The sequence below is a fragment of the Typopeltis vanoorti genome, chromosome 23 (assembly GCF_054136105.1).
Source record: "Typopeltis vanoorti isolate ZY-2024b chromosome 23, IOZ_Tvanoo_1.0, whole genome shotgun sequence".
NCBI lineage: Eukaryota > Metazoa > Arthropoda > Arachnida > Uropygi > Thelyphonidae > Typopeltis > Typopeltis vanoorti.
Genome location: NC_143571.1, coordinates 77,796,451 through 77,822,349, shown reverse-complemented (window position 1 = coordinate 77,822,349; position 25,899 = coordinate 77,796,451). Strand labels below are relative to the sequence as shown.

General features: G+C 36.2%; 1 protein-coding gene across 2 annotated transcripts in view; it reads left to right on the top strand.

Annotated features, from left to right (window-relative positions):
* The window catches only part of Appl (amyloid-beta-like protein), a 260,386-nt gene that overhangs the window by 193,380 nt on the left and 41,107 nt on the right, over positions 1–25,899 (top strand). For both annotated transcript variants that reach the window (XM_090412642.1, XM_090412643.1), the window contains one exon: positions 10,552–10,865. In XM_090412642.1, coding sequence (XP_090268768.1) covers positions 10,552–10,865 — 314 coding nt within the window. The remainder of the gene's footprint in view (positions 1–10,551; positions 10,866–25,899) is intronic.

Genomic DNA, 25,899 nt, shown 5'->3' with positions numbered 1-25,899 from the left:
TTGGGCAGTGCCTATGTCTTCTAAGTAGTCCACACTAAGGCAGCTCGTGAATGCCAGGGAGCATATTCCTGCAAGCTGTCTGGTCAACTTACAAAACTTTCATAGTTTCTACATTTGGCTTTGAAATAATGTTAGATCTAATATCCACTTTGCTTATGATCTTTAATAATCAAGTAATCATATGGGTTATGTTAGCTACATTTTAAATGTTTTCTTATTTACTTTAACTTCTTATCAACCAACACTCCAAATCTCTAGCTTCATCAGTTTCCTGGAATACAGTACACAGCTGGCAATCTTTTCACCCCAAAATGCATAACCTTACACTTTGTCACATAAACTGATAATCATTATCCTTTGCCCATACTGCCAGTCTATTTAAACCATCCTGCAAGATTTCAACATCTTTGACTATTGCTCTACCCAGTTTTGCATCATCAGCAAACAACTGAATATTTCCCTTCAGATCATTTCCTTTATTGTTAATATACAAATTAAATAGTGGTGGCCAAATACAAAGCTCCGTGATACTTTGTCATGGTTTTTTGATTTCTGTCTTCATCCTTTAGACCACACAGAAACTCAAAAAATCTCATTAAGGGCACTGCTATTTTCTTAACACATCCTCATAATATGCAAGCTAATTAATAAACATAAGATGGATTTAACTTATGTATATGTTTTATTAGTATAAAATTTTTGCCTTGGTATCAAGGGCATCTTCAGTATGATTTTCAAATTAAATAACAAGAACAGAAACTGGTATAATTCAACAATTAAACATGCAAACTGCATATACATGATGTAGAGTGTCATGATCTGATTACATTAAGGTTCTAGTAAAATAACTTGAACAAGAGAGAGAGAGATTTAAAAATAAACAAATAAATAAATAAAATTAATTGAAATTAATTCTGGAATTTATGAAGAACTATTTCCCATAAGAGGAATAATTTAAGCCCATCATTGCTATTTAAATTTGATTGATGTAGCAAGGTCTCAAAGCATGTTTCATTATTGAATATACCAGTTTCTGTTCTTGTTAAATGTGAAAGTCATACTGCAGATGCACTTAATACTAGGGCAAAAATTTTATACAATATAAGATATATGTAAGTTAAATCCATCTTATGTTTATTAATTATCATGTCTTGTGTCCCTGTATGTCAAGTTAATATGTGAGCTGGTATACAATCTAATCCCATATCTGTATTCCTAGACATGATAATTAATAACTTGTGTCCCTGTATGTCAAGTTAATATGTGAGCTGGTATACAATCTAATCCCATATCTGTATTCCTACCAAGGTTCTATATCCTATGCACCTCCAGCTCACCTATTTCTACATCGGCCTCTGCACTCTTGTTATTACTTCAATATCTCCACCTGGATGATATACCCTTCGAAGAAATTTAACTATTATGTCTTCTTCAGTCACCTCACCACAATCAGCATTTGTTAGAATTATTCTATCACAATCTTCTTCCTTTTACTTGTATAGCAAATTTCCTCTCATATTCTGATTTTGCCTTACTTACTATACTGGTCATCCTTCTGGCCTGTACTTTGTATTGCTTGTATGCTTGCTGATCAACTTTCTCTTTAAACTGTCTCCACAGACTTTTTTTTTTCAGCTCTACTTAATGACGATTCATCCATTTAACTCCCACTCTCATGCACTATTAATATCAAACTCTTGCAGTTTCTCATGCCATGGTACTGCTCTAAGCAGTCTGTTGAGTTTGTCATAATTTTCAGCTCAGTAACTCCACATATATCCCTTCTTAACTGAAAATTTCACACATTTAGTGTCTCCTAGGTCAAGATCACGCAATTTCTCTCACTGATTGGTGGCAATGTGATCATCTTAGTTGCTAACAAATCTTCTGATGCAATTATTAGATCTAATATTTTCAAACCCCTGGTACTTTTTCATCACATGCCGTCTCAGGTAATATTCCTTAACTGCATAAATTCCATTTCTTTCCACCCAATATCTTTTCCTCTTTCAGTCTATGTTCCTATTGCTGAATTCCCTCCCATAATAATTACTTACCTCCCTCCCCCACTCATTGAAGTTATGTACTAAGGCATATCATCCACATCATCCTTTGTATCCCCTGGTCTCTATCAGCAATCAACTGTATATTTTGTCCTGTTGGCCACTATCTCACACAAGATGGCCTTGAATACTACTTTCACTGACCTCTAGCTGACCTACTCTTTTTGGCTGCAGTTGATCATCTGTTGTCAGCAATACCCCTCCCAATTCTTTTTCTCTCTATCCTTCTTATACTCCTTACATTCTGTCCCACTAACTGTATCATTTTCTGTCAGCTATGTCTCACTAATGCCAATAACATTCATCCAAGAAAAACTAATCAATACAAAAAACTACCCCCCCCCCCATGCCTTGTTCCAAATGCTTCTGCCATTAGTGTACATAAAGTGTAGTAGCCCATATGTCCATAATCCTTATAATTTATATTAATAATATCTAACCTTCACCTTCTCATGGTCACTCTGTTAGGGTGTATCCACCTTGATACTAAACGAATGAGGAAAAGGTATTGACAATTTATCCGACCAAGCTGTATTTTGTATTGTCCTAATCCACAAGAAAATGATGGTACAACACCACCCATTGTTGTACTGGATAGGACACTGTCCATTTAAACAATGCCCTCACTGTTTTCATCAGGGAACCAGGGCATCATATTGGAGGTTTAATAAAGTGTTAACAACACTAAGAAAGGATTTTAAAAATATTTTAAATTCATTTCCATTATTTCATCTGTCACTGAGACATCTTCAGGGAGTATATACACACACACACAATACTAAATGAAACACATAGATATGCCCCTAAAATCCTATTTAGGTGGTGTGCGTTCTGTGGGCATTTGTAGGAGGCCAAGGTTGTAAATTGAGATCTCTGAGGATTAATGTTTCCCAAATTTTGGGAAGTTATATCTGTATATATTTAAATTCAGTTGATTTCTGAGTGCAGCTGCAGATTCCAAAAAACAGCCTCTTTTAAATTTGCTGTGATGAAGCATGGGTTTTCTCTAGAACGTCCTGTGAGTGGTATCCAATATGCTAACTGTAAGACCACATTGATCATAGTCATGATTACAGATGTATGCTTTTGTGTTCATCTATGTGGATAGTGGCTGATCTGCCTATTTGTCTGAAGTATGAAAACTTGCAGGAACAGGTCATGTCTTATATGTCAGACACTGAGAGAGGAGGGAGCTGATCTTTAATGCAATGGATAAGGGTAGCAAGTTTCCAGTGAGGCTAAAAAGTTATGCAGTGATTGTATTTTTTAAGGACCTGGCTATTTTTGTGGATGACCCACATAAGGAATGTGGGTCATCCACAAAAACATGGCAATGCCACAGATATGGCATTCCTGAAATCCTTCTGAAGCAATTGGGTGAAGGATTTATTATTTTTTTAAATTCTGTAAAAAATTTAGCTATTGGATAGAAAGGTGTTGTGTATATGGTTGAGTTCTATTGAAAGAGAGGTTCCACTGGAACAAAGAATGTAGGCCCTATTGGTTTAGAGTTTTAATGAATGGGTTTTTCTGTATACCATGGAAGAGGGGGGTTACCATTTGGAAGGCATGTCGCTAAGGTGTCTAGGAAAGATAAACTATTGTTCATTTTTTTTTTTTAATTTTAATTTTTTTGAAGTAATTTCCTTGTTGTAAGTCTAGACAGCAGAGTAGGAAATGAATGCCAGATGTAGAAATGTTTTAGGAAAATTAGTAGAAAGAGCAAAACTAATAAGTAGTATCTGCTGGATTTCTGTCCAGAACATGGTCGATTCATTACTAATACTGTATTTCAACATAAAAATGTGTAAAAATTCACATGGATCAAAGATACACATGAAGGCTGATATTTTATATTTGTTTAGTGTACAAGGATATACAGGTGATTTAAAAGAGAAAGTGAATGGCATTTAGTTTTGTACAGGATAAAAATAAATTTCATACTATAAACTCAAAATATATATAAATATTATTACATAACAAAATTCAGAGTAAACTTTATTAAGAATATAGAACAAAAATGTCCTGGAGGCTGTTGAAAAAAGCTTAGATAGTGGTAAGAGTACTGTAAAAGGAATCAGATATGATAAAGGTGACATAAAAATGACCGTTTTAGCTGATGTCACCCCCTCCCCCCCAATCAACAGAACTTTTCATCCATGTTCTCCCCTATTGCTCCTTCCTGGCAATAGATTTTGTGACTTGCATCACAAAATCTATTGCCATACCTACATACTGAGCATCTCAGGTCAAAAATCTATTTAAATTATAATAGACAAGAAAAATTGTATTGTCTGCACAGTTAGCCTAGTGTCTTTGTGCTTCGCAACCGTATGCCTGTGAAAGGAGTGTATCAGGTTCGATTCCCATCGAAGACGTGAGGAACTTGAGGATCTTCCTCAGGCATAGCCAAGTTAGCCGGTCTTGGGTGTGGGCAGTAGTTTTTTCTGCCAGTTTATCTGGTGTTTTTCATCCCGCAAGCAGGCAAACCGGTCCCATGAACATGCGCCTCTACAGCTAAAAATATATCCCTCCCCAGCGGCAGACTAGGCGACAGGTCGGTTGGGACCCTGCATAGGAAGCAGGAATAACGCATAGTGAAAGAAGAAGACAAGAAATTTTATTCTTGTTTTAATTCTATACCCAAGCATAAGCAAACAATTTGCATGTAAGGTATCTTTATGAGTATATAAAGGCTTTTGACATCACTTATCTTACTATATACAAGTAGCCTACTCATGAAGATACCTCACACACAAACTTTGCTTACAATTTGGTGTCGAATTAAAACAAGAATTTCTTATCTGTTATAAGTTACTTGATAGCTAAGTGAAAAAACTTACTACAAAAAAAAGCATGTTTTCTCAAAAAACACATCATGTAGCCTCAAACCATACCAAAAATTTGCTACTTTTATCTGTTCATCAAAAGAGCTTTTCCATCACCTAGATTATCCAATTTTCAAAAGTAGTATTCCCTGCTTTTGGAAATGGACATACTTTGGACAAACAGAAAGAACTATTAACATCTAATAGAATGAATGTAGAAATTGTGTCCATTACCTTCACCACAGTCATTTTGGGGTGGAAGATCATGGCATCAGTGCAAATCACCAGATTCATCAGAAATAAACTTCCCTGTTGTACAGAATCAAATACATATCTGAAAGACTATTCATGGAATCTGCTACAGCACTACATTCTCTAGATTTGAATAAATATGGTTGCCTCACCTCACCTTACCCAAAACCCAGAAATGCAAATCATCTTGAGACATTCAGTGGAACAAACAAGATTCCATGACCGCAACCATAGAGGGTGCCACCTAGGACCCTAAGATTTTGTATGATATGCAAGGCAAGCATGGATATCTTACTGCATGCATATCTTACTGATATGCCTGCATGCATTGGTAGTATTTATAACTTTGTGCCCATGAAATGGTATATAAACACATATATCCATGTATGATAAATATGCTTTCAAAGTACATGTTGGTGTTTTAATATAAACTTGACTCTTAAAGTATCTACTGAATACTATGCATATGCAAATTAAATTGATTTTTCATATCAATCACAATTCAAAGAAAACAAAAGTATACAGTGATAACTCAGTTATCCAATCTTCAAATGACTAAACTCTCATTTAATTTAACTGCTCTTAAAAGGGTCAGCATGTTACAGGAGTGATGTATGTTATCATACATTCAATTAACTATATTCTCATTTAACTGACTAACAAAACAATTTTCTAGTGCTGTTGCATAATTGAGAAATCAATGTATTTATTTCATCCAGTCAAGTTTGAACCATATACTAGATGCTGACCACATATAAATAGTCTACATATAATTAAATTGAATAAAACTGTTTCTTTACTTCTCTTGAAATGCACTAAGAACAGACATAAAAAAATTAAACTCCACCCAGGTAGAATGTCAGGACTTTCCTAAATGCATGAGAACTTAAATGAAGACTGGCAGAACAACCAAGGTCATCATAATTCTCCACATAGAACATGCAGAAGCCATTTATGTAGTGCCTTTATATTTGTACCATTGTTCTAATAATCTGTTATGATAATTAAGTGATAGAGATGAAATGTTGAAACATGAATATAATATTAATTCCTTAATATTATTATTATTATTGTATGGGCACCTCCATGGAGTCTGAACTCATTGTGGGAGACCCAAACTATCCACTCAATCTATCATACCTCTCCTTGAACCCATTAACAGACAAAGAACTCACAACTGACTCTGGCAACCCATCCACTCATTCACAACTCTCTAAGCAAAAAAATCTATCCTCACATCCCTACCAACCACACCTTTATTCAACTTCCAGGGATGACCTCTTCTTCTGGCCCCTCTAACCAAGTGCTGAAACATTTCCTTTACATCAATTCTATAAAACCCTTTAAGCAATTTAAATGTTTAAATCCACACACTCTCAGTCTATCCTATATAGGAAACATTCCAAAGACCACTCACCATCTTGATTGCTTGCCTCTGAAATTCTCCACTGCTTCCTCATCCCCAAGAAACCCAGAATACCACACCTGAACACAGTAATCCAGATGTGGATCTATCAAGGCCTTATAAAGTACAATAACAACTTCCTTATCTCTACTTGTTATTGTGTTCTTCAATAGCCACTCTTATGAGCTACTTTTGCAATATATCATCTAAACTTTAACTCTCTGTCTACCACCACTTCTAAATCTACCTTCATCTATTTCCTGGAGTATGCTTCCATCAATGTGGTGCACAGCATGTCATCTATTTATCCCAAAATGCATAACTTTACATTTCTCCACATTAGACTGATACCCATTATCTTTTGCCCAAACTGAATACCTATTTAAATTGTCCTGCAAACTCTCCACATCACTGTGATCAAATATTACTCTACCTAATTTTGCATCATCAGCAAACAACTGAATATTTCCTTTCAGGTTATTTCCTATATCATTTATGTACAAATTAAACAGTAGTGGTCCCAACACTGGACCTTGCAGCACACCACTAGTCACCTGTTTTTTGCCTTGATTCTGTCCCTCCATATACCACCTTTTTGATATCTGTCCAGCAGCTACTCTTATCCACATAACTAGTGTCATATTCATCCCCATTTGTTCTAATTTGCGTAACACAGTTCCATGTCAAATGCCTTTGCAAAATCTAGCAGAATCATTGTGTAGCCATTTCCTTTATCCAACTCAGCTGTTATTCTATTATAAAACGTTAGTAACTTGCTAAGGCATGACTAGCCCTTCACAAAGCCATGTTACCCCTCATGCAGTATCATATTCTTATCTACCCATTCTTGAATTCTCTTTCTGATCAGTTTTTCAGGATACTGATTGGTCTGTAATTTGCTACTGCAATTTTAGAACCTCCCTTATGCAAGGGAATTATTTTGAACTCTACCAGAGCTGAGACTTATATTAAAGAGCTTAATCAAAGACATTGCCAGTTCCCTTACACATTCTCACAAAACCTGAGCTGATGTGAAGGTGACTAGTGGAGTGCCCAAGGGCTCTGTACTAAGGACCACTACTCTTTGATTTGTATATAAATGATATAGCAGAAGATTTGAAGTGAGATATTCAGTTGTTTGCCGATGATGCAAAAATAGGTGGGTAATAGTTGATAAGTGATCTATATATCTTAGGGTGATTTAAATAAAATGGCAGAGTGGGTAAAGGACAGTGGTTGTCAATTCAGTGTTGTAAAATGTAATGTAATGTACTTTGGGATGAAAAGATTACAAACTTCATCATATTGGTGGTATTAGTTTACAGGAAATTGATGAGGTTACAGATCTGGGGGTTAATGGTGGATAGAGAATTGAAATTCAGAGGACATATTGCAAGATTGGAGAAATAGCTCTGACAATTACTGGTATTTGGATGCTGAAGAATGCATTGACAAGTAATGATAGGGAGGTTATCATCCCTCTTTATAAGGCTATGATTTGACCACATGTTGGCATACACAGATTTAGTCACCTGCATTTCTTGAGGATCAGGAGGTGTTGGGGAGGATTCAGAGAAGAGTTACCAAGCTGGTGACTAGTCTGTAGAATGTTCCCTATGATGATAGATTGAGTGTGTGTGTGGGTTGCAGAGGGGATATGATAGACACTTATAAGTTACTAAAGGGATTCTGTAAAAGTGACACAGAAGAAATTTTTTCAATACATGGAAAGTAGGTTGGGGAGGAACAAAGAGTTACCTTTGGAAGTTGTCAAAGAGCATGGTTAGTAAGGGTGTATAAACTGGTTTCTTTACTTGTAGAGTGCTAAATGAGTGGAATGGATTGATAGAGGTGGTTGTGAGCAACCCAACAGTGAATAGGTTTAAGATGTATGATAGTTTTTGCATTAATGAATAAACTGGATCTCTCGCAATGAGTCTTCTTTTGAACCCATATAAAAAATAATGATAGTAATAACAATAATAATGTCCCATCTAATCTCATGGCTGTATTTACATTGAGATTCTGCAATATCCTAAGAACTTCGAATTCATCCACCTCCCTTCCCACATTAGTCTGTCACTTGTGCTACAGCAGTAACTCAACTATTTTATCTACATCTGTCACCTCATCACCACCATCAGCACTCATTAAGGTTAATCTTACATAGTCATTCTTTCTCTTACTTGCCACATAATGAAAAAATTATTTGGGATTTCATCTGGCCTGCTGTTCTAGATTCTTTTTGTAATCTGATTTTGCCTTGTTTGCCATGCTGGTCATCTTTCTCTTTATATACCCTCCATAGCATTTTCTTCTTCTGCAGCTCATGCTTAATGATATTACTCATCCATGTAACTCCTACCTGATTACTCCCCTCCTTACCTTAGGTATACAATTTAATATTGCATCCTCAAGATTCTCCTTAACTATCTCGTATGCATTACTAACATCCTTCCCTTGCAGAGTTTTATGCCATGGCAGAGATTTAAGCTTCCTCCTGAGTTTGTCAATCACCTGCCTTGTAGTTCCCTTATTGATATATATATATACCCCTTCTTGACAGAATATTCCATATATTTTATAATTTCCCAAGTCAAGACTGTATGGTCACTTTAGCCAATCAGAGGCAACGTGGCCACCTTGGTTATGAATATCTCTTCTGATCCTATGACCAGGTGTCTAATACTCTCACTCCCCTAGTCCCTTCCATCATGTGCTGCCTCAAGTAATTATCTCTCAGTAGGAGTATAAATTCCATTTCCTTCCTGCCATGTGAACTTTCTTCCTTCTAGTCTATATATTCATAGTTGAAGTCCCCATAATATCACTTGACCTGCACTCATTGTACTAATTTGCTGATGCATGTCTTCCAGATCATCTGTGGAACCTCCTGATCTATAGCAACAACCAACTGTATATTTTGTCTTACTGGCCTTGATCTGACACCAGTCTGCTCCTTTTTTTCCCCTACAATTCATCCCTTGTTGTCAGCAGTATCCCTTCTCCCATCCTATCTTCCCTGAAAATACTAAACCCTTTGCATTCTATCCCTGTAAGTGCATCATCTGTTTTAAGCAAGTCTCACTAATGCCTATAACTTTTGGTGAAGTTGCACTAACCAATGCCAAAAACTCTTCTCTCTTGTTCCTGATACTTCTGATATTAGTATGTAGAAACTGAAGCATCCTACTCCCAGTCACCCCTACTTCCTGAATTGACTACCCTATTTAATATTTTTGCTTGAGAGATTAGATTCTGTACTTTGTTATTCTCACACTAGATTGCTTCATGGGTGTCTTCACAAAAACTCAACCTGCTTCCACCCTAATTGGTTAAGTTTTCTTGAATCTGCACTTCAGCATGTTTGGTGAACAAAGCTCTCTCTCTAGACACCTAACATCAAAACCATTTATATGCAGTCCATCAGCATTATACAAATCCTTCTGCATAACCTATGTATTAATTCAACCCTCCTTCTTAGTTCACTTCTGTCATATCATGGCAGGAAACTTACAATCTTCACCTTCTCACTTTTCAGTTTTGCTTCTTTTCACATCTCAGATTATTTGTGCCAACCAAGACAATTAGTTTTTTTGCTTTACCTTTTAGCATCCAGATGGCACGACTAACATTGTGATTTTGTTACACTTTCATTAAGTAGACCTCTGATCATTGAGTCTCCATACATAATTTCTCCTTATCTTGTTTTTCTTGTCTCAGTCTTTAATATTATAATACAGACCACTTGCTTCTTTCCCTTCTCAGCCATGCTGATCTTTTGCCACTTCTGTAACTTTTAAATTTCGCACTTTGTCGAAGGATAACATTCAAGCACACTATTTCTTTTATGTCTATAATGCTGCTTACCTCAAAAAAAAAGTACCATTAAGCACTAAACTGTAGAACATGTTCATGATATATCAGTTCATTAATTATTTATTCATACAAGTTTTATTAATTAATCCATAAATATTGAGTTTATATTTTTGTTATACTTCAGAAAAGAAATCATCTTTACTGAGTCATCGTAAAGGAGATGATGGTATTGATCTTGATGATGGTGAAAATTCGGAAGAAGATTATGAAGATGATGATGAGGATGATTACTATAACGAAGATTACAGTGATGAGGATGACACCTCTAGCACAAGCTCATCGTCAACTACAACAACAACTACTACGACAACAACTACAACCACTACAGAAAGACCTGTGGATTATTATTACAGTCACTTTGATAAAAAACATGAACATGAACTCTTCAAAGAAGCACAGAAAACACTAGAGGACAGCCACAGGGAGAGAGTAACAAAGGTAAGATGATTTATTGTAAGAGGGCTACTTCATTTATTGTTAATGTATGAAAAAAAGACATTATTTAAAATGTAAATGCAATCAGCTTTCACTATAGCAAATACATTATAAAAGAATTCATACACTATTAACAAACTGCAAAAGTCTTAACCAAATCCCTATAACTTTTCTAAAGGAAATTCACTGTGGCAGTCTCCACTGTGACACTGATTCAAACTCTTTCACTGTAGTGATAAGTTAACTGTAGATTTTATTTTTTTTTGGCAGTTTATTAAAATTATGATCTTTTGAGATTTCTACTTTTGCAGAAATCTCAAAAGATCTCAGGCAGAGGAGAGGGAATGTGATAAAAACTTAAGTTACTAAAGAGATTCTGATAAAAGAAATATTTTAATGCATGGGGAGTAGGGGAAAAACAAGGGTCACACTTGGAACGTATGCTGAGGATGCTAAGATTCCATTCACATAACTTTTATTACAGTATATTGTTATAATTGTTCTATTTTATTATTAGTTATTGTTGTTAATCTCTTACTGTGCCCTAATTTATAAATTAAACTTTTATCATAGGTATGTATGTATAGGAATAAAAACATAGTAAGTATATGGTTCGGTGCTATCTGTAATTTCAGGTATACAGTGGGAGTGGAACATATCCCCTGCAGATTGGGGGGAGGAACTAATGTATTGTACTTTTTCCTTCTGTCAATTATGGCAATAAGTACCTCCATTTACTGATTCAAGTGAGTGTTAGGGCAGGTAAACTAGACTTTCCATGGTGGATGGTAGTAGAATTGGCCAATTGTGAGGATAGTCACTTTGAAGATGGGAGAATGGAGGTTGACTACCATGAGCTTCCACCATATACGGTTTTGTGCTTTTCTTTTACATTCTTCATAGGACAAAAAAGGTCCAGTCCTTAATATTTCCCATCCATTCTGTTCTTCGTCTTCCTTTTCTTCTTTTTCCTTGTATTCATTCCTTCTAAAAGTGTTTTTTTTAGGGATTCATGCCTTAGTATATGACCAAGTTAGGTGGTTTTCCTTTTCTTAATGGTTTTCAACAGAGTCCTATTTTCTCCAGTCATCTCTAATATTTCTAAATTAGTTTTTTTGACAGTCCATGGGACTCCAATAATTCTTCTGAGGATCCACATCTCAAAGGCTTTTAGTTTATTTTCACAATATTTTGATATTGTCCAGGTTTCTGCTCAATATAGCAGTGTTGACCATACGTAACATTTGGACAGCCTAATTCTTATTTTTGTGTGAATTTCTCTTGAGGTCAGAATATTTTTCCTGCTAATGAAGGTTGATCTAGCAATTTCTATTATTTTTAATATTTCATTATCACACTTTCCATTTTCTGTAATTAGTTGACCCAAATATATATAACTCTCTACATGATCTAAAGTATTTCCTCTGATCTTAATATTTATATCGGGTATTTTTCCCTTTTCTCTTGTTACCAGCATGGATTTGTTTTTTTTTGCAGTTGAAGTTAAGTCCATATTTTTCACTTGTTTCAGCATCTCTTCTAGTGGGTTTTGAAGATCTTTTTTATTTTCAGCTAGCAGTACTGTATCGTCTGCATATCTTCTGTTGTTTATATTCCTGCCGCCTATGCTGATTCCTTTAAATTCTTCTAATTGCTGGAAGATATTTTCAGTATAGAGGAACAATATAGGAGAAGGAACACAGCCTTGTCTGACACCCTTCTTTACTGGAAATATTTTTATTGAGGCAGTTTGCTTCCAATATAGATTTATCAGATGCATTTGATTAGTTGTTCATGTTGTATATTATCAAAGGCCTTTATGTAGTCAATTGAACATAAATAGGCTTCTTTCTGCTTCTCCAGATGTCTTTCTATAATAGTTCTAATTTTGTAGAGTTCTTCTCTAGTTCCTTTATTTTCCTGAAAACCAGATTGTGTTTCATTAATTTCCAATTTGATTTTATGTTTATTTCTTTCTAGGATGATATATAACATAACTTTTGCTATCTAACTGATCAGACTATACTCTTTACATATGATTGTCTTCGATTTTTTAGGTATTGGTAGGAATGTTGAGTACGTAAAATCTTTTGGTAGGTGTCCAGTTTTGTGTATTTTGTTACATATATCAGTCAGTGATCTTATAGCTTTATCATCTAAAGATCTTATAGCTTTATCATCTTTAGATATTCTGCCATAATTCCATCCATTCCTGGAGCTTTTCCTGGTTTCAGTTTCCTAATGGCATTTGTTACTTCCCAGGTAAGAATAGTAGGCCCCTCCAAATCTTCTTTCATTGCCTTATCTATTCTATCATGATTGTAGAATTCCTTTGAATACTCTACCCATCTATCCCTTATTTTGTCTTTCTCTATTAGGATGTTTCCACTGGTATCTTCAATGCAATGAGAACCTACCCTTTTGCAAGATTTGCTAGTTAGCTCTCTAGCTTTTTCATGAAGTTCTCTGGTTTTGTGCTTTTTGTTCAAAAGTTCAATTTCCTTGCATTTGTTGTTGAGCCATAGTTCTTTTGCAATCCTACATTCTTTCCTGATCTCCTTGTTTAAGTTCTATTCAGGGCAGTTTTTTGTGTTTCTTTCCTCCATCATTTTCAGTATCTTGTCATTCATCCAGGGTTTACTCATCTTCTCAAATTTGGGAATTGTTTGTTTTACCTTTTTTTTATGCCCTCTTTAAATTTTTGCCATCTATCCACAATCTCATTTTTAGGGTAAGGATACTTGGTGGAATCAGGAACGTTACCAGTAGTGGATTATGTCAGTTCGTTTAAAAATTTATCTTGTATTTCTTGATTTTTAAGGGAGCCAAGATCATATTTTTTTATGTTTATAGGTTTCATTGGTTTCTTTAATTTTTAACGACCATAGGATTGTGGTCTGATCCAATATCAGCCCCTAGGTATGTTTTGACTTGTAAGATGTTATCCTGGAATCTTTTTTTAATCATTATATAGTCAAGCTGGTTCCTACAGCCGTCTCCAGGACTTTTCCATGTGTAAAGTCTTCTAGGAGGGTGGCTAAATAAAGTATATGTTATTACCAGATTGTTTTCTTCACAGAACTGTATTAATCTTTATCCTCATGGATTTCTATGTCCAAGGCCCTGGTTGCCACCCCCCACCCTCTGTGGACGTCCATGTCTGTGACTATAATAATCTTAGAAATTAACTTGGGATAGTTCCATGGATGGAAGAATTGCAAGGGAGAGATATCAGCAGTGCATGAGGACTAGTGAAGAAATATTTATCATCAGCAAAGACAAATTACCTTCCTCAAATGAAAAAAGATAACACAATTTGATGAAATTAAATAGGAACTGGAGATGAAAAAGAGATTATGGTAATCTATGAAGAGAGGTAGAGAGCAGTTGCATGAGGAATATAAACTCAATCTAGTAGAGTGACCATAGTAAAGAGGACAAAAACGGAATAGAAGAAGAAATTAAGCACTATAATCCAAGGAAAGTCCTAAAGAATTCTTTCATTGTGCGGACAGTAGGAGGAGAAATGATTGCAGATGAATGACCCTGTTAGATGGAAAAGAGAGTCGAGTGCCCAATGTAGATGACATAGTAGTACTGTTTAATGATCACTTTAATAGGCCATTTCATCCTGGAAAAGCAGGTTTTATTGCTAGAAAAGGTTCAATGTTTAGAAGTGCATGAGGAGAATATGTTACAAATACAAAGTAATCTGGAAGTCAATAAGGCAGTGGGACTGGATGGGATTTCAACATGTGTTAAAGAGAATATGCTAAGGATCTGGCAGCTTCATTGACCTACTTGTTCACTGAAAGTCTAGTCACAGATGTGCCCAACAATTATAAGGAAGGTAAGATAGTCCCATTACAATAAGGTGGTGGTAGATTGCAGACATATTGTACATTATTCATGTTAAAGACATTTTTATGATTAAAAATGTAGAATTAAAACATTTTTTTTTTTACATGTCATTTATTTAGAAACTAATACCAGACTAGTTTTGCTCACACTAAAACTGCTCCCTTTGTCAGGGTTTAAATAAAGTACAGAAAATATGTAATAACATATAACAACAAAGTCATCTAAATGTTGAAAAATCATTACAAAAGAAGATAAACTGATTCAACCGTAAAACACAAATATGAAGTTGAGTGTGTGAGTGTGTGTGTGATAGCTGTCATCATGCAAAGACTGGAAGTGATTGTTGGTAAAATTGAAATCCGAGATGGTGAAAGTTTTGATGCGAGGTTTCTGGGTATCATTTAAAGCCCTCGATTCCGATTCAAACATCAGTGTGAATGGATAACTGTAAGAGACTCTTTTAGAATTTTGGTATAAAAGTTTTCTTCCAAATATGGCATAGTGTAAATATCCTAGTTTACTGTATGGTTGGCCAGACCTCCCATGTGTTCTTTCCTTTTCACTTTGAATCAACAGCTTGTTTGTTCAATGCTCACTCTTCTCTTTCAATTCCTGCATTGATGACCTGGGCACCACAAAAAAACGGCTCCCTTCATGTCTCCCATAGTCTTCCGACAAAAAGAAATCTAAAGAATCCTTAAGAACCTGAACACAAACAAAGCATCTGGTCCTGATTTCATCCCACCTATTGTGTTAAAAAAATTGCATCCCAGAACTAACACCTATCCTGTTCAACTGGAATCTAATCAACAACATGGAAACATGTCCACATCCAGTCCATACCAAAGAAAGGTGATAAAAGTGAACCAATGAACTACCATCCAATTATTCTCACTTCTCAATGGAGAAGGTCAACAGCCAACTCTCAAACATGCTCTGACATCTAGACATACTAGCTAATCAGTGACCAGCAATATGGATTTTGCCACTCACGGTCTACAGCTGATTTTCTTGCTTTCACTACTCACTTATGGACTCAAGCCATGGAGAAATTTGGAGAAACTCACATGGTTTCCCTCAACATTTCAAAGGCATTTGATCAGGTTTATCACAGGGGCCTACTCACCTAACTGCATCCAGCCTTCCATGCTCTGCTTGCAGCCACCAAAAAACTCGATGTACTTTTTCGCACAAGACACTACTTCACACCTTCAAACTCTATACAAAGCTCAAATTTTCCCAGCCATGGAATATTGCACCCATATTTGGGGTGGTGCACCAAAATCCTTTCTAAGATTGCTCGATTCTCTCCAGAAGAGGGCAATCTGGCTAATTAATGATCCCTCTTTCATAGACATTCAGTTTCTGCCTTATGCCTCTTCTACAGATACTTTTGTGGACATGCTCTGCTGAATTGTCCACTATTATTCCTCCACTCTTCTCCAAAATCATTAAAATAAGATCCACTGCTAACTAACATCTTTTACAGTCTTAAAACTCATTGAACCAACTTCACTGCCTCCTCTTTTATTCGATCTACTTCTGTCCTTTGGAACAGTCTCTCCGCTCTACCTTCCCCAAAGATTATAACCCTCAGCTGTTCAAGCAGAATGTGAACAGACTCTTTCTTCTATTCCTCTTGTCCACATATGGCACTATTGTGCTGTAGGTCTTGTGGCCTTTTGTGTGTGGATCAGATATAAATATGCTTAAATAAATAGCAAACCAGACCTTATGAATATATGAGATTCAGCTTGCCCTTACCAACATGGTATTCTATATGCTCACAGGTGTTTGTAAAAGCTATCCTAAGGAGACCTGATAGGCTGCAAACTGTTTGAATTGACTTGAAAGTTGCTTGCCCTGATGAAAGAAGCAAGGGAAAGAGATATGAGAGAAAAGCAGATGATAAGTAAGAGAGCAATGAGGGAGTACTACAAGGGAAGGAGATAGAAGGGGGGGGGGGGGGAGATGAAGCTGAGCAGGAAATGAATGAATGAATCTACAAGAGGACTAATGTATGAGATTCGTAATGTAAGAGGACTAATGGCAGTGATTAGTGGAGTGCTGAAATGAATGTCAGAGGACTGCTTGTCTGGAGAAATGACAGACAGTGTCTCTATGGTAATAAAGTGAGGTGATTATATGGTTGAGATGATAGCAATGGTTAGTACAAATGATCTGAGAGATAGTGTGAATCAGATGGCAAGAGATTTGAGATTAATATTAGGAACTCTGCAGTATAAAAGGATTACGTTTTATATATATATATATATATATATATATATACATTTTTTTTTTTTTTTGCTTTATTTAAACCCTGATAAAGACACCAGTATTTGCATGAGTGAAACTGGTTGGATATTAGTTTCTAAATAACAACTAATATAAAAAAAACAAATATCTTTTAATCCAACTGTAGACCAGTTTGTATTTCTTATATATTTTTTAAGATTTTGGAGAAATTAGAGATCCTGTGCAAAATTGAGCAGATGAGGATAATATTATCCCAGGGCACTCTTGTTTCAGTAATTTGCTTGTCTTATACAATAAAGCAACAGGCACAGTTGACAAGGGAAAGGCATATACTGCCATTTTTTTGGATTTTGCAAACACATTTGATAGATTTGCTACATGATAAGTTGATTTTTTTAAGTGGAACATAATGAGATTAAATATCAGGTAGGTAAACTGGATTTAAAATTGTCTGATTGATATCAGAGAGTCATGTAGTATGAAGGCAAAAAAAGCTCACAAGTGGAGTTCCATATGGATCAATACCGGGATCTCTATATTTTGCTCCTGTATGTCAATGTTGTCACTGCATTGCAGGGAAATTTATTTACAGATGATGATGTGAAGCTTGGAAAAGTTATTAGTAATAGTGGCTGTAGCACTTCAGAAGAGTTTAAATAAGCTGGACATACAGATAAATGATGGAGATGTCAGTTTAATGTAACTAAGTGTAAGGTATTGAAATCTGGGATCCAGTGGTGGGAGATTGCACACTCTGGTGGATCTATACTAAGGAAATGGAAGAGACAAGGGATCTTGAGTGATAGTCAATAAAATTTGAAGTTTAGGATGCATATTGCAAAGGTGATGAAGGTAACCCAGAGGATTGCTGCAATACTACAATAAGGGATTTGATCAAGTGAGTAAAAACAGTGGTAATTCCATTGTATAAAACCACATCAGAATTATTGTGCTCAGATCTAGTCACCAGGATTTGAAGAGGATAAATTTACCTTGGAGAAGTTGCAGAGTCATATAACAAATGATATCATGACTCTGCAATGTTAGTTATAAGGATCAACTGAGGGTGTGCAAACTGCAAAGTTTAGTGGATAGAAAACAAAGTGACATCATTAAGACATTTAAACTCTTCTGAGATGTTTACAGGCTCGACACTAGGGAAATTTATCATATAGCAGAAGAAGTGTAAGGAATAAGGAAGAGGCCATCCATGGAAGTTATTAAAGAAGGGTGACAATGAATTCCATGGTGGTTCGACCATGGAATTCATTGCCTGATAGGGTGGTGATTATGCAGTTGGTGGATGGATTTAAGGAGTGGTGTGATAGACTGTGTTGTTTGAGATAGTTCTCTTGTGATGAGTTTATGACTCCATGGAGGTCCAGAATGTAGCATATATATTGTCATGGTAAAATGTACAATTTTAATGTTAATAAAGTTTTTTTTTTTTATTATTATTATTTTTTAAACTCAAATGATAGTTGTTGAATTTATAAATCTAATCTAATTAGAATTCTTGATATTTTTATCTGAATTTTTGATTTTATCAGTATAATCTACATCTGTTTAGTTCATTGTGAATAAGTTATTTTCTCCTTTCTTTTAGTGTTGCACGGTGATTAGCATTCATTTTAGAAATTATGGACTAAGGACAAGCTGAGTTACATTTCACACAGTAAGCTAAAGAAACAATGATTTCATCACCAGTTATTCTATTGGCATGACCTCTAGTGGGAAAAAAAAATACAGATAAAATTACAAATTAATTAATTATTTAGAAACTACATCAAAGCTAAATTCTATTTAGGATAACATGAGAGAAACATTCTTTCTTATAGATAGTTTTTTTACAGTAACAATGATGTCCTATTTTTAACTAGTTAAATAGTTATGTTATAGTTTCTAAATAATTAATTAATTTGTAATTTTATCTGTATTTTTTTCCCCACTAGAGGTCATGCCAGTAGAATAACCTGTGATCAAATCATTGTTTCTTTAGCTTACTGTGTGAAATGTAACTCAGCTTGTTCTTGTATATACTCTAGATACCATTAATATTTCGACCTTAATATTAAGGTCGAAACGTCAGGAAATTAAAATAGTTATTTATAACACAGGTGTAAAGTCCATAATTTCTAAAATGAATTTCAAGTAAGGGATATTAATTTAAGATAATATAGTTAAGATAATTTAGCCTACCTGGTTGGCCAAGTGGTTAGTGCACCTGCTCTCCAACCAGCAGGTAACTGGTCAAATCCAGCCATGGGCATGGATGTTTGTGATTGTCTTTAGGTGGGAGATGAATTTTAATTGCCCAGTGTGAGACCACCGCCCCACTTATTGGAGGCCTGAAGTGGTTGAAAGAGTTCCATGTTTGGTCTCTAGAACAGAGTTTCTGGACCGTGAAAAATTAAATAAAAAATTACAAAAAAATACAGTGGAACCTCAGTTGTTGAACGATTCTCATCTCAAACAAATTGGTTCCCAAACATATTTTCTGAACAGGCAAACACGTGCTCCGTGTGCTGAGATGTATGACAGGAGAGCATCAGTTACGTCGCAGCCTCCGCTTAGTGCAGACACCTGCTTGAATTTACGGTGCCTTTTCTTGATTTTCTCTCTCTTTTTTTTTTTTTTATAAATTATTATTTAATACACCACCATGGGGCCGAAGAAGGATAGTGATAGAGCAAAGCGAAAAGGAAAGTTGTTAGAACCACGATAGAGATGAAAAAAGAAATATCCAAAATGAAAATGGCATTCGTGTCTAGGATCTTGCTATGCAGTTTGGTATGGCGAGATCAACGTTCTGTGCAATACTGAAAAATAACCTTGAAGTTGAAGTCCCCACTTGTGTTTTCACATAGCAAAAGAGTTAGCCTGTCCTTCATTGGCTTGTGTCCTGGTAATGCTTGAGGCGATCAGGGGAGCTGGTGTTGCAAAGGGAGCGAAAGTTTTTACTAAACAAAGATCACAGACAATTGAAGAAGTGGAAAAATTGTTGATTTGGATAAATGAGAAACAGATAGCTGGTGATAGTGTTTCTGAGGCTGTAATTTGTGAAAAAGCGAGCCGTTACATGATGACCTGGTACGAGTGGTGATACTGATGTATTCAAAGCTAGTAGAGGGTTTCAAGAAATATAAGAGGAGAAGTGCCATACAAGTGTGTTAGGCATGGGGAGGCTGCGAGTTCAAACCAAGAAGCTGCTGAGGGTTTCTTCCCCAGCAAGTGTTCTGATGAAACTGGCCTATTTTGGAAAAAAATGCAAGGGGGGACCCACATCACTCGGGAGGAACAAGCATTACCAGGACACAAGCCAATGAAGGACAGGCTAACTCTTTTGCTGTGAAAATGCAACTGGGGACTTCAAGGTCAAGCCATTGCTTATGTACCATTCTGAGAATCCGAGGGTGTTTAAGAAAAATAATGTGATGAAAATAAATTGTCTGTTATGTGGAGGGCTAATAGTAAGGCTTGGGGAACCAGGCAATTTTTTATTGAGTGGATCCATGAAGTCTTTGCCTCCAAGTGTGAGAAAATACCTTTAAGAAAAAAATTTGCCAATAAAATGCCTTCTTGTGATGGATAATGCTCCTGCTTACTCTCCAGGGCTTGCAAGACGAGTTGGTGGAGCAGTTTGATTTTATCACAGTGAAGTTCCTGTCCCCTAACACGACTCTTCTAATCCAGCCTATGGACCAACAGGTCATTTCAAACTTTAAGAAACTCTACACCAAAGCACTATTTAAAAGTGTTTTGAAGTGATCTCTGACACAGAATTAACACTCAGAGAATTCTGGAAAAATCATTTCAACATCCTCCATTGCTTAAGTATCCTTGATAAAGCCTGGGTGCAAGTGACCATGAACTTGGCCTGGAGGAAACTGTGGCCAGACTGCGTAGCATGCAGAGATATTGAGGGTGTTAAAGATACCAAGCAATTTTAAACCTGGTTTTACTCCATTTTTCCCAAGTAAGCAAACAGACAAAAATGTCAAGTTTGCACCTGCAAGTGATGCAAGACTAGCTGATCCTACAGGTAGTGCAAGACCAAGGCAACTCGTGGTAGAGGTGGAACAAGCTCCGATCACTAATCTTAATATTTACCCTTAATGCCAAAACACATCTCCATCTGTTTTAACCTTATTAAATAAAAATCTCAGGAGGAGATATAGATGTAAATTGCTTGGTATCTTTAACATAATTATACCCAAGGTAAAAATACTTTCTACATCTATATCTCCTCCTGAGATTTTTATTTAATAAGGTTAAAACACCTTATGGTAACTTGTTTTGGTAAAATACTTACAAGCTCTGTATTACTAAATCTTGGTATTTCTAGCCTAGCTCCCACTGATGAGACCTCAAAAAAGGTCGAAACCGGTCTGGGTAGTGGCCCCTTGCCTTTAATACAAGACATCATACATCCCCTTCTTGGAGATGTGTTTTGGCATTAAGGGTAAATATTAAGATTAGTGATCAGAGCTTGTTCCACCTCTACCACGAGTTGCCTTGGTCTTGCACTACCTGTAGGATCAGCTAGTCTTGCATCACTTGCAGGCGCAAACTTGACATTTTTGTCTGTTTGCTTACTTGGGAAAAATGGAGTAAAACCAGGTTTAAAATTGCTTGGTATCTTTAACATAATTATACCCAAGGTAAAAATACTTTCTACAGAGACATTGAGGGCTTTGAGGCTGAGTATGTTGTGTCTGGGAAGAAGTCTGTAATGGGCTTGGAAGTTGACAATGGTGATGTGGGGCAGTTAGTGGAGGACCACAGGAATGAGCTCACCACCGAAGAACTTGAACACCTTCAGAAGGAGCAGCAAAAGACGGTGGTGAAGGAAATGTCTTCAGAGACAGAGGAAGGGAGGGAGGATGTTCCTAGTTCTTCGATCAACGAAATGTCTGCAAAATGGGGTGAGGTGCAAAGTTTTGTGGAAAGATATCACCCTGACACTACTGTAGTAAACCACATCATAAACCTTTTCAATGACAATGCCATGTCTCACTTCAGAAAAATTTTAAAACTCAGGCAAAAACAAATCTCATTGGACAGATTTTTAGTGAGACAGAGGGCCAGTGTGTCTCAAGCAGAGTCGAGTGGTGCGAAGAAACAGAAAAGAGTAAGAGAAAAAACTCCAGAAGGACAGTTACCTTCTGTTTTTATGGAAATGAACTCTCCTTCCTCACTACCTTCCATTCACGCCATCAACTCTCCTCTGTACAAATAAAGTGAAGTTAAATTTTCATCTATATTTTATCTATTTATTGTGTTTATTCTTTTTGTATAAGATTTTATGCATTTTCATTGTTTTTGTATACGATTTTTTTACATGAAGTACTGTTATAAAGGAGCAATCATCTCGGGTTCAGAAAAGGATTGAAAAAAAAAAAAAAAAACCTTAGCCTGCCTATGGTACAAATGTACTATAGCGTTAGTAATAACCTTTCGTGGATGGTAACCAAATAAAAAATATATATATATTTTGAAATTTAAATGGTAATTCTGGATTTTCATTTTTATAATTCCATACTGTTCTGGCTTTTTCTTGTCTTCCATTATTGTCTGCATTTGTACTTTTTCATATTGTCATTTTCTTCTGTTTCCAATGATTTATTTTATACTATTTTGAGTGATTTCTTGAGTTTTGAGGAAATAATGTCTGCAGTACAGAGGAATTTCTGCATGCAATACAGCAAAGGACTTCCTAGTAGGCGATCTATACGTGGCACAAGAATTTTGTGGAAACAGGCTGTTCTGTGCATCATCCAGTCTCAATGGGAAGGCTGTATGCGTCTGATGCTATTGTGGAAGAAGTCTGGGAAAGTTTCCAGAGAAGTCCCAAAAAGTCAACCAGATGGGCATCTCATCAAATCGGAATTCCACATGTGACTGTGTGGCATGTTTTATGAGAGCATTTATTGTGGAATCAATATTTGAAGAAAGAAAGATGATAAGAAGACATGCCAGGATTTCTGTATGGAAATGATCAGTAGGATTGAACCAAATGAGGATGAGTGCACTTTTCACGTAATTGGGCAAGTATATACTCGCATCTGCAGAATTTGGGGAAGCGAAAATCCACATGGCACCATCGAACATGTTCACTGCATCCCAAAGGCTAACTTTTTTTGTGCCATAAGCAAGAAGAAAGTGTATGGACCCTTTTTTTTTTTTTTCAGAGCTTACAGTTACTGGTGGTGTGTATCTGGACATGCTGCAAGGGTACCTAATATCACAATTTCCAGCAAGACTGAGCACTTCCTTATTACCTGAAAGACATAAGGTCGTATCTCGACACCCACTTTCCAAGCAGATGGATTGAAAGAGGGTGCCTATAGCATGGCTACTGTGTTTCTCCAACCTTACACCCTTAGATTTTTTCTTGTGGGACTTTGCAAAAGATCGAGCATTTTGTACCACCACCACTACTAGCCAATTTGGATGAGCTGCGCTCCAGAATTATTGCTGCCATTGCTGAAGTTACACCATATATGCTCTGCTGCATGTGGCAGGAAATTGATTACAGATGGAATGTCTGCAGAATTACTGGAGGCAGTTATATCAAACTTTAATTGCATGCGTCGAAACTTCAAGTGTTACGCTACATTTGCACAGTAATAAAAATTGTTCCTATCACTATTTATCTTCTATTGTCATTCAAAATAGTATACCCACTTTTGAAACAACCTATATATATATATTATATTTACGGCTATTTTGCCTGCTTCTGTTTAGGAGTGCCCCTGTTTAAATGTCATTGGCTTTTTACTCACGGATTCTTAGGGCATTGTAGATGTATATTTACCAACAAATATATGTTGCATAAAGGAATAGAAATTTACACATACCTTTTTCCTGGGTGTTGTGGCTTGTCTTCTTTTGAAACAACCTATATATATATATTATATTTACGGCTATTTTGCCTGCTTCTGTTTAGGAGTGCCCCTGTTTAAATGTCATTGGCTTTTTACTCACGGATTCTTAGGGCATTGTAGATGTATATTTACCAACAAATATATGTTGCATAAAGGAATAGAAATTTACACATACCTTTTTCCTGGGTGTTGTGGCTTGTCTTCTTTCTGCGGTGAGCAAACTGCTGCAGTTATGGTGTTTTGGAAGGAAGTGTGTGTGTGTGTGGGGGGGGGGTCTTAGGCAAAGTGGGAGAATTAAAATAGAAAATAGAAAAAACCTGGGTTTTTTTGTATAATATATATATATATATATATATACATTATGTTATTCGGGATGGGCAGAGCGTTTTTTTATATAGGGTGGAAAAGGGTGAAAGGGGTTGAAAACAGCAAGTGTTTTTTTTTGAGGCGGTGGGAAAAGGGGGTTGACAGGGTGCGGTCCGTTTTGACTATGCTTGGTTGTCATCTGAACTCTGGGCTGTGACCTCAATTTTACGTTGTGAAGCTTTCAAACCTCAGAGATTATGTAGGGCCAGAGGACGTTGATAGAGTTAGTGTCACATTTTATGGCTATTGTTGCCGATATTCTAAGCATTGTTTCATTGTCTTGTCTGTCTATTATGATGGCCTTGTCAATTTGCGGGGTATGTTTTTGTTCAAGGGCGCGAACAGCTATTTCTGTTTTCCCTGTGCTTTGTATTCAATTTTTTTTTTTTTTTTTTTAAACCTCCCAACCTATATATATATTTAAAAAGTTTTGTCCTTTGCACCCTACAGATAGTTCAAAAAAGATGGTTTGAAATATTTTTATAAGGATCACAAATACAAATTTGACTCTCACTATACAAAACATCAACATAAAGTCACTCACAGTAAATTTTCAAACTAGGAACAAATTGTGTATAACTAAATAAAACATTATTATTATTATTAAGAGAGACATAGAGAGTCAGCGATTCAATGAGGGAGGCCCATACTACACACACCATCTATCATACTTATTCTTGAATTCATTCACACTGCTTGCACTCATAACATCCAATGGCAATCCATTTCAACCATGCACCACCCTCTGAGAGAAAAATCTAGCCCTCACCCCTTCTTAACAGCATTCATTCTCAGCATCCAAGGATGTCCTCTTGTCCTTTCCTCACCCTCCATACATTGAAAAATTTCGTCAATTGAAATCCTGTGTGACCCTTTCAGAAGTTTGTAAGTCTCAATCCTCATTCTCCTGTTTGCTAGTGTCTGCAGTCTACAAATTCTCAATCTGTCTTCATAATCAGTATTCCACAATCCTGATATCATTTTTAACACTCTCCTTTGCACTCTTTCCAATATATCAAAAACGCAACAGAAATCAGGAGACCAGACCTGCACACAATAGTCCAAGTGAGGTCTTATCAACGCTTTGTAAAGAGGCAAAATGACATCCTTATCTTTACATGTGAACATTCTATTCAGCATTGCAATTATCTTTTGAGTTGCTTTTTATTTGCAATCTTTGCCACATGCCCCCTGAACTTCAACTTCCTATCTACTAACACTCCAAGATCCCTAGCCTTATCAGTTTCTTCTAGCATAATCCCACATTGGATTTTGCTAGAAGAAATGACATTGGATATCTAACCACACCAAAGTAAATAACTTTACATTTACTGACATTGAACTGATACCTATTTTCCCCTGCCCATAATTCCAGCCTGTTCAAATCATTCTGCCAAGTACAGCATATCAGCAGCATTCCTGATTACGCTACTTATCTTTGCATCATCAGCAAATAGCTGTATGTCGCTCGTCAAATCCTTCCCAATATCATTAATGTACAGATTGAATAAGAGTGGACCAAGCACTGATTCTTGCAGTATACCACATGTTACCTTAAATCTTGCAGACTAACCCCCCCCCCTCATATACCACTTTTTGATATCTGTCAGTCAGCCATCCTCTTATCCATGCTAATATTGTATAACCCAAACCCATTTTCTCCAATT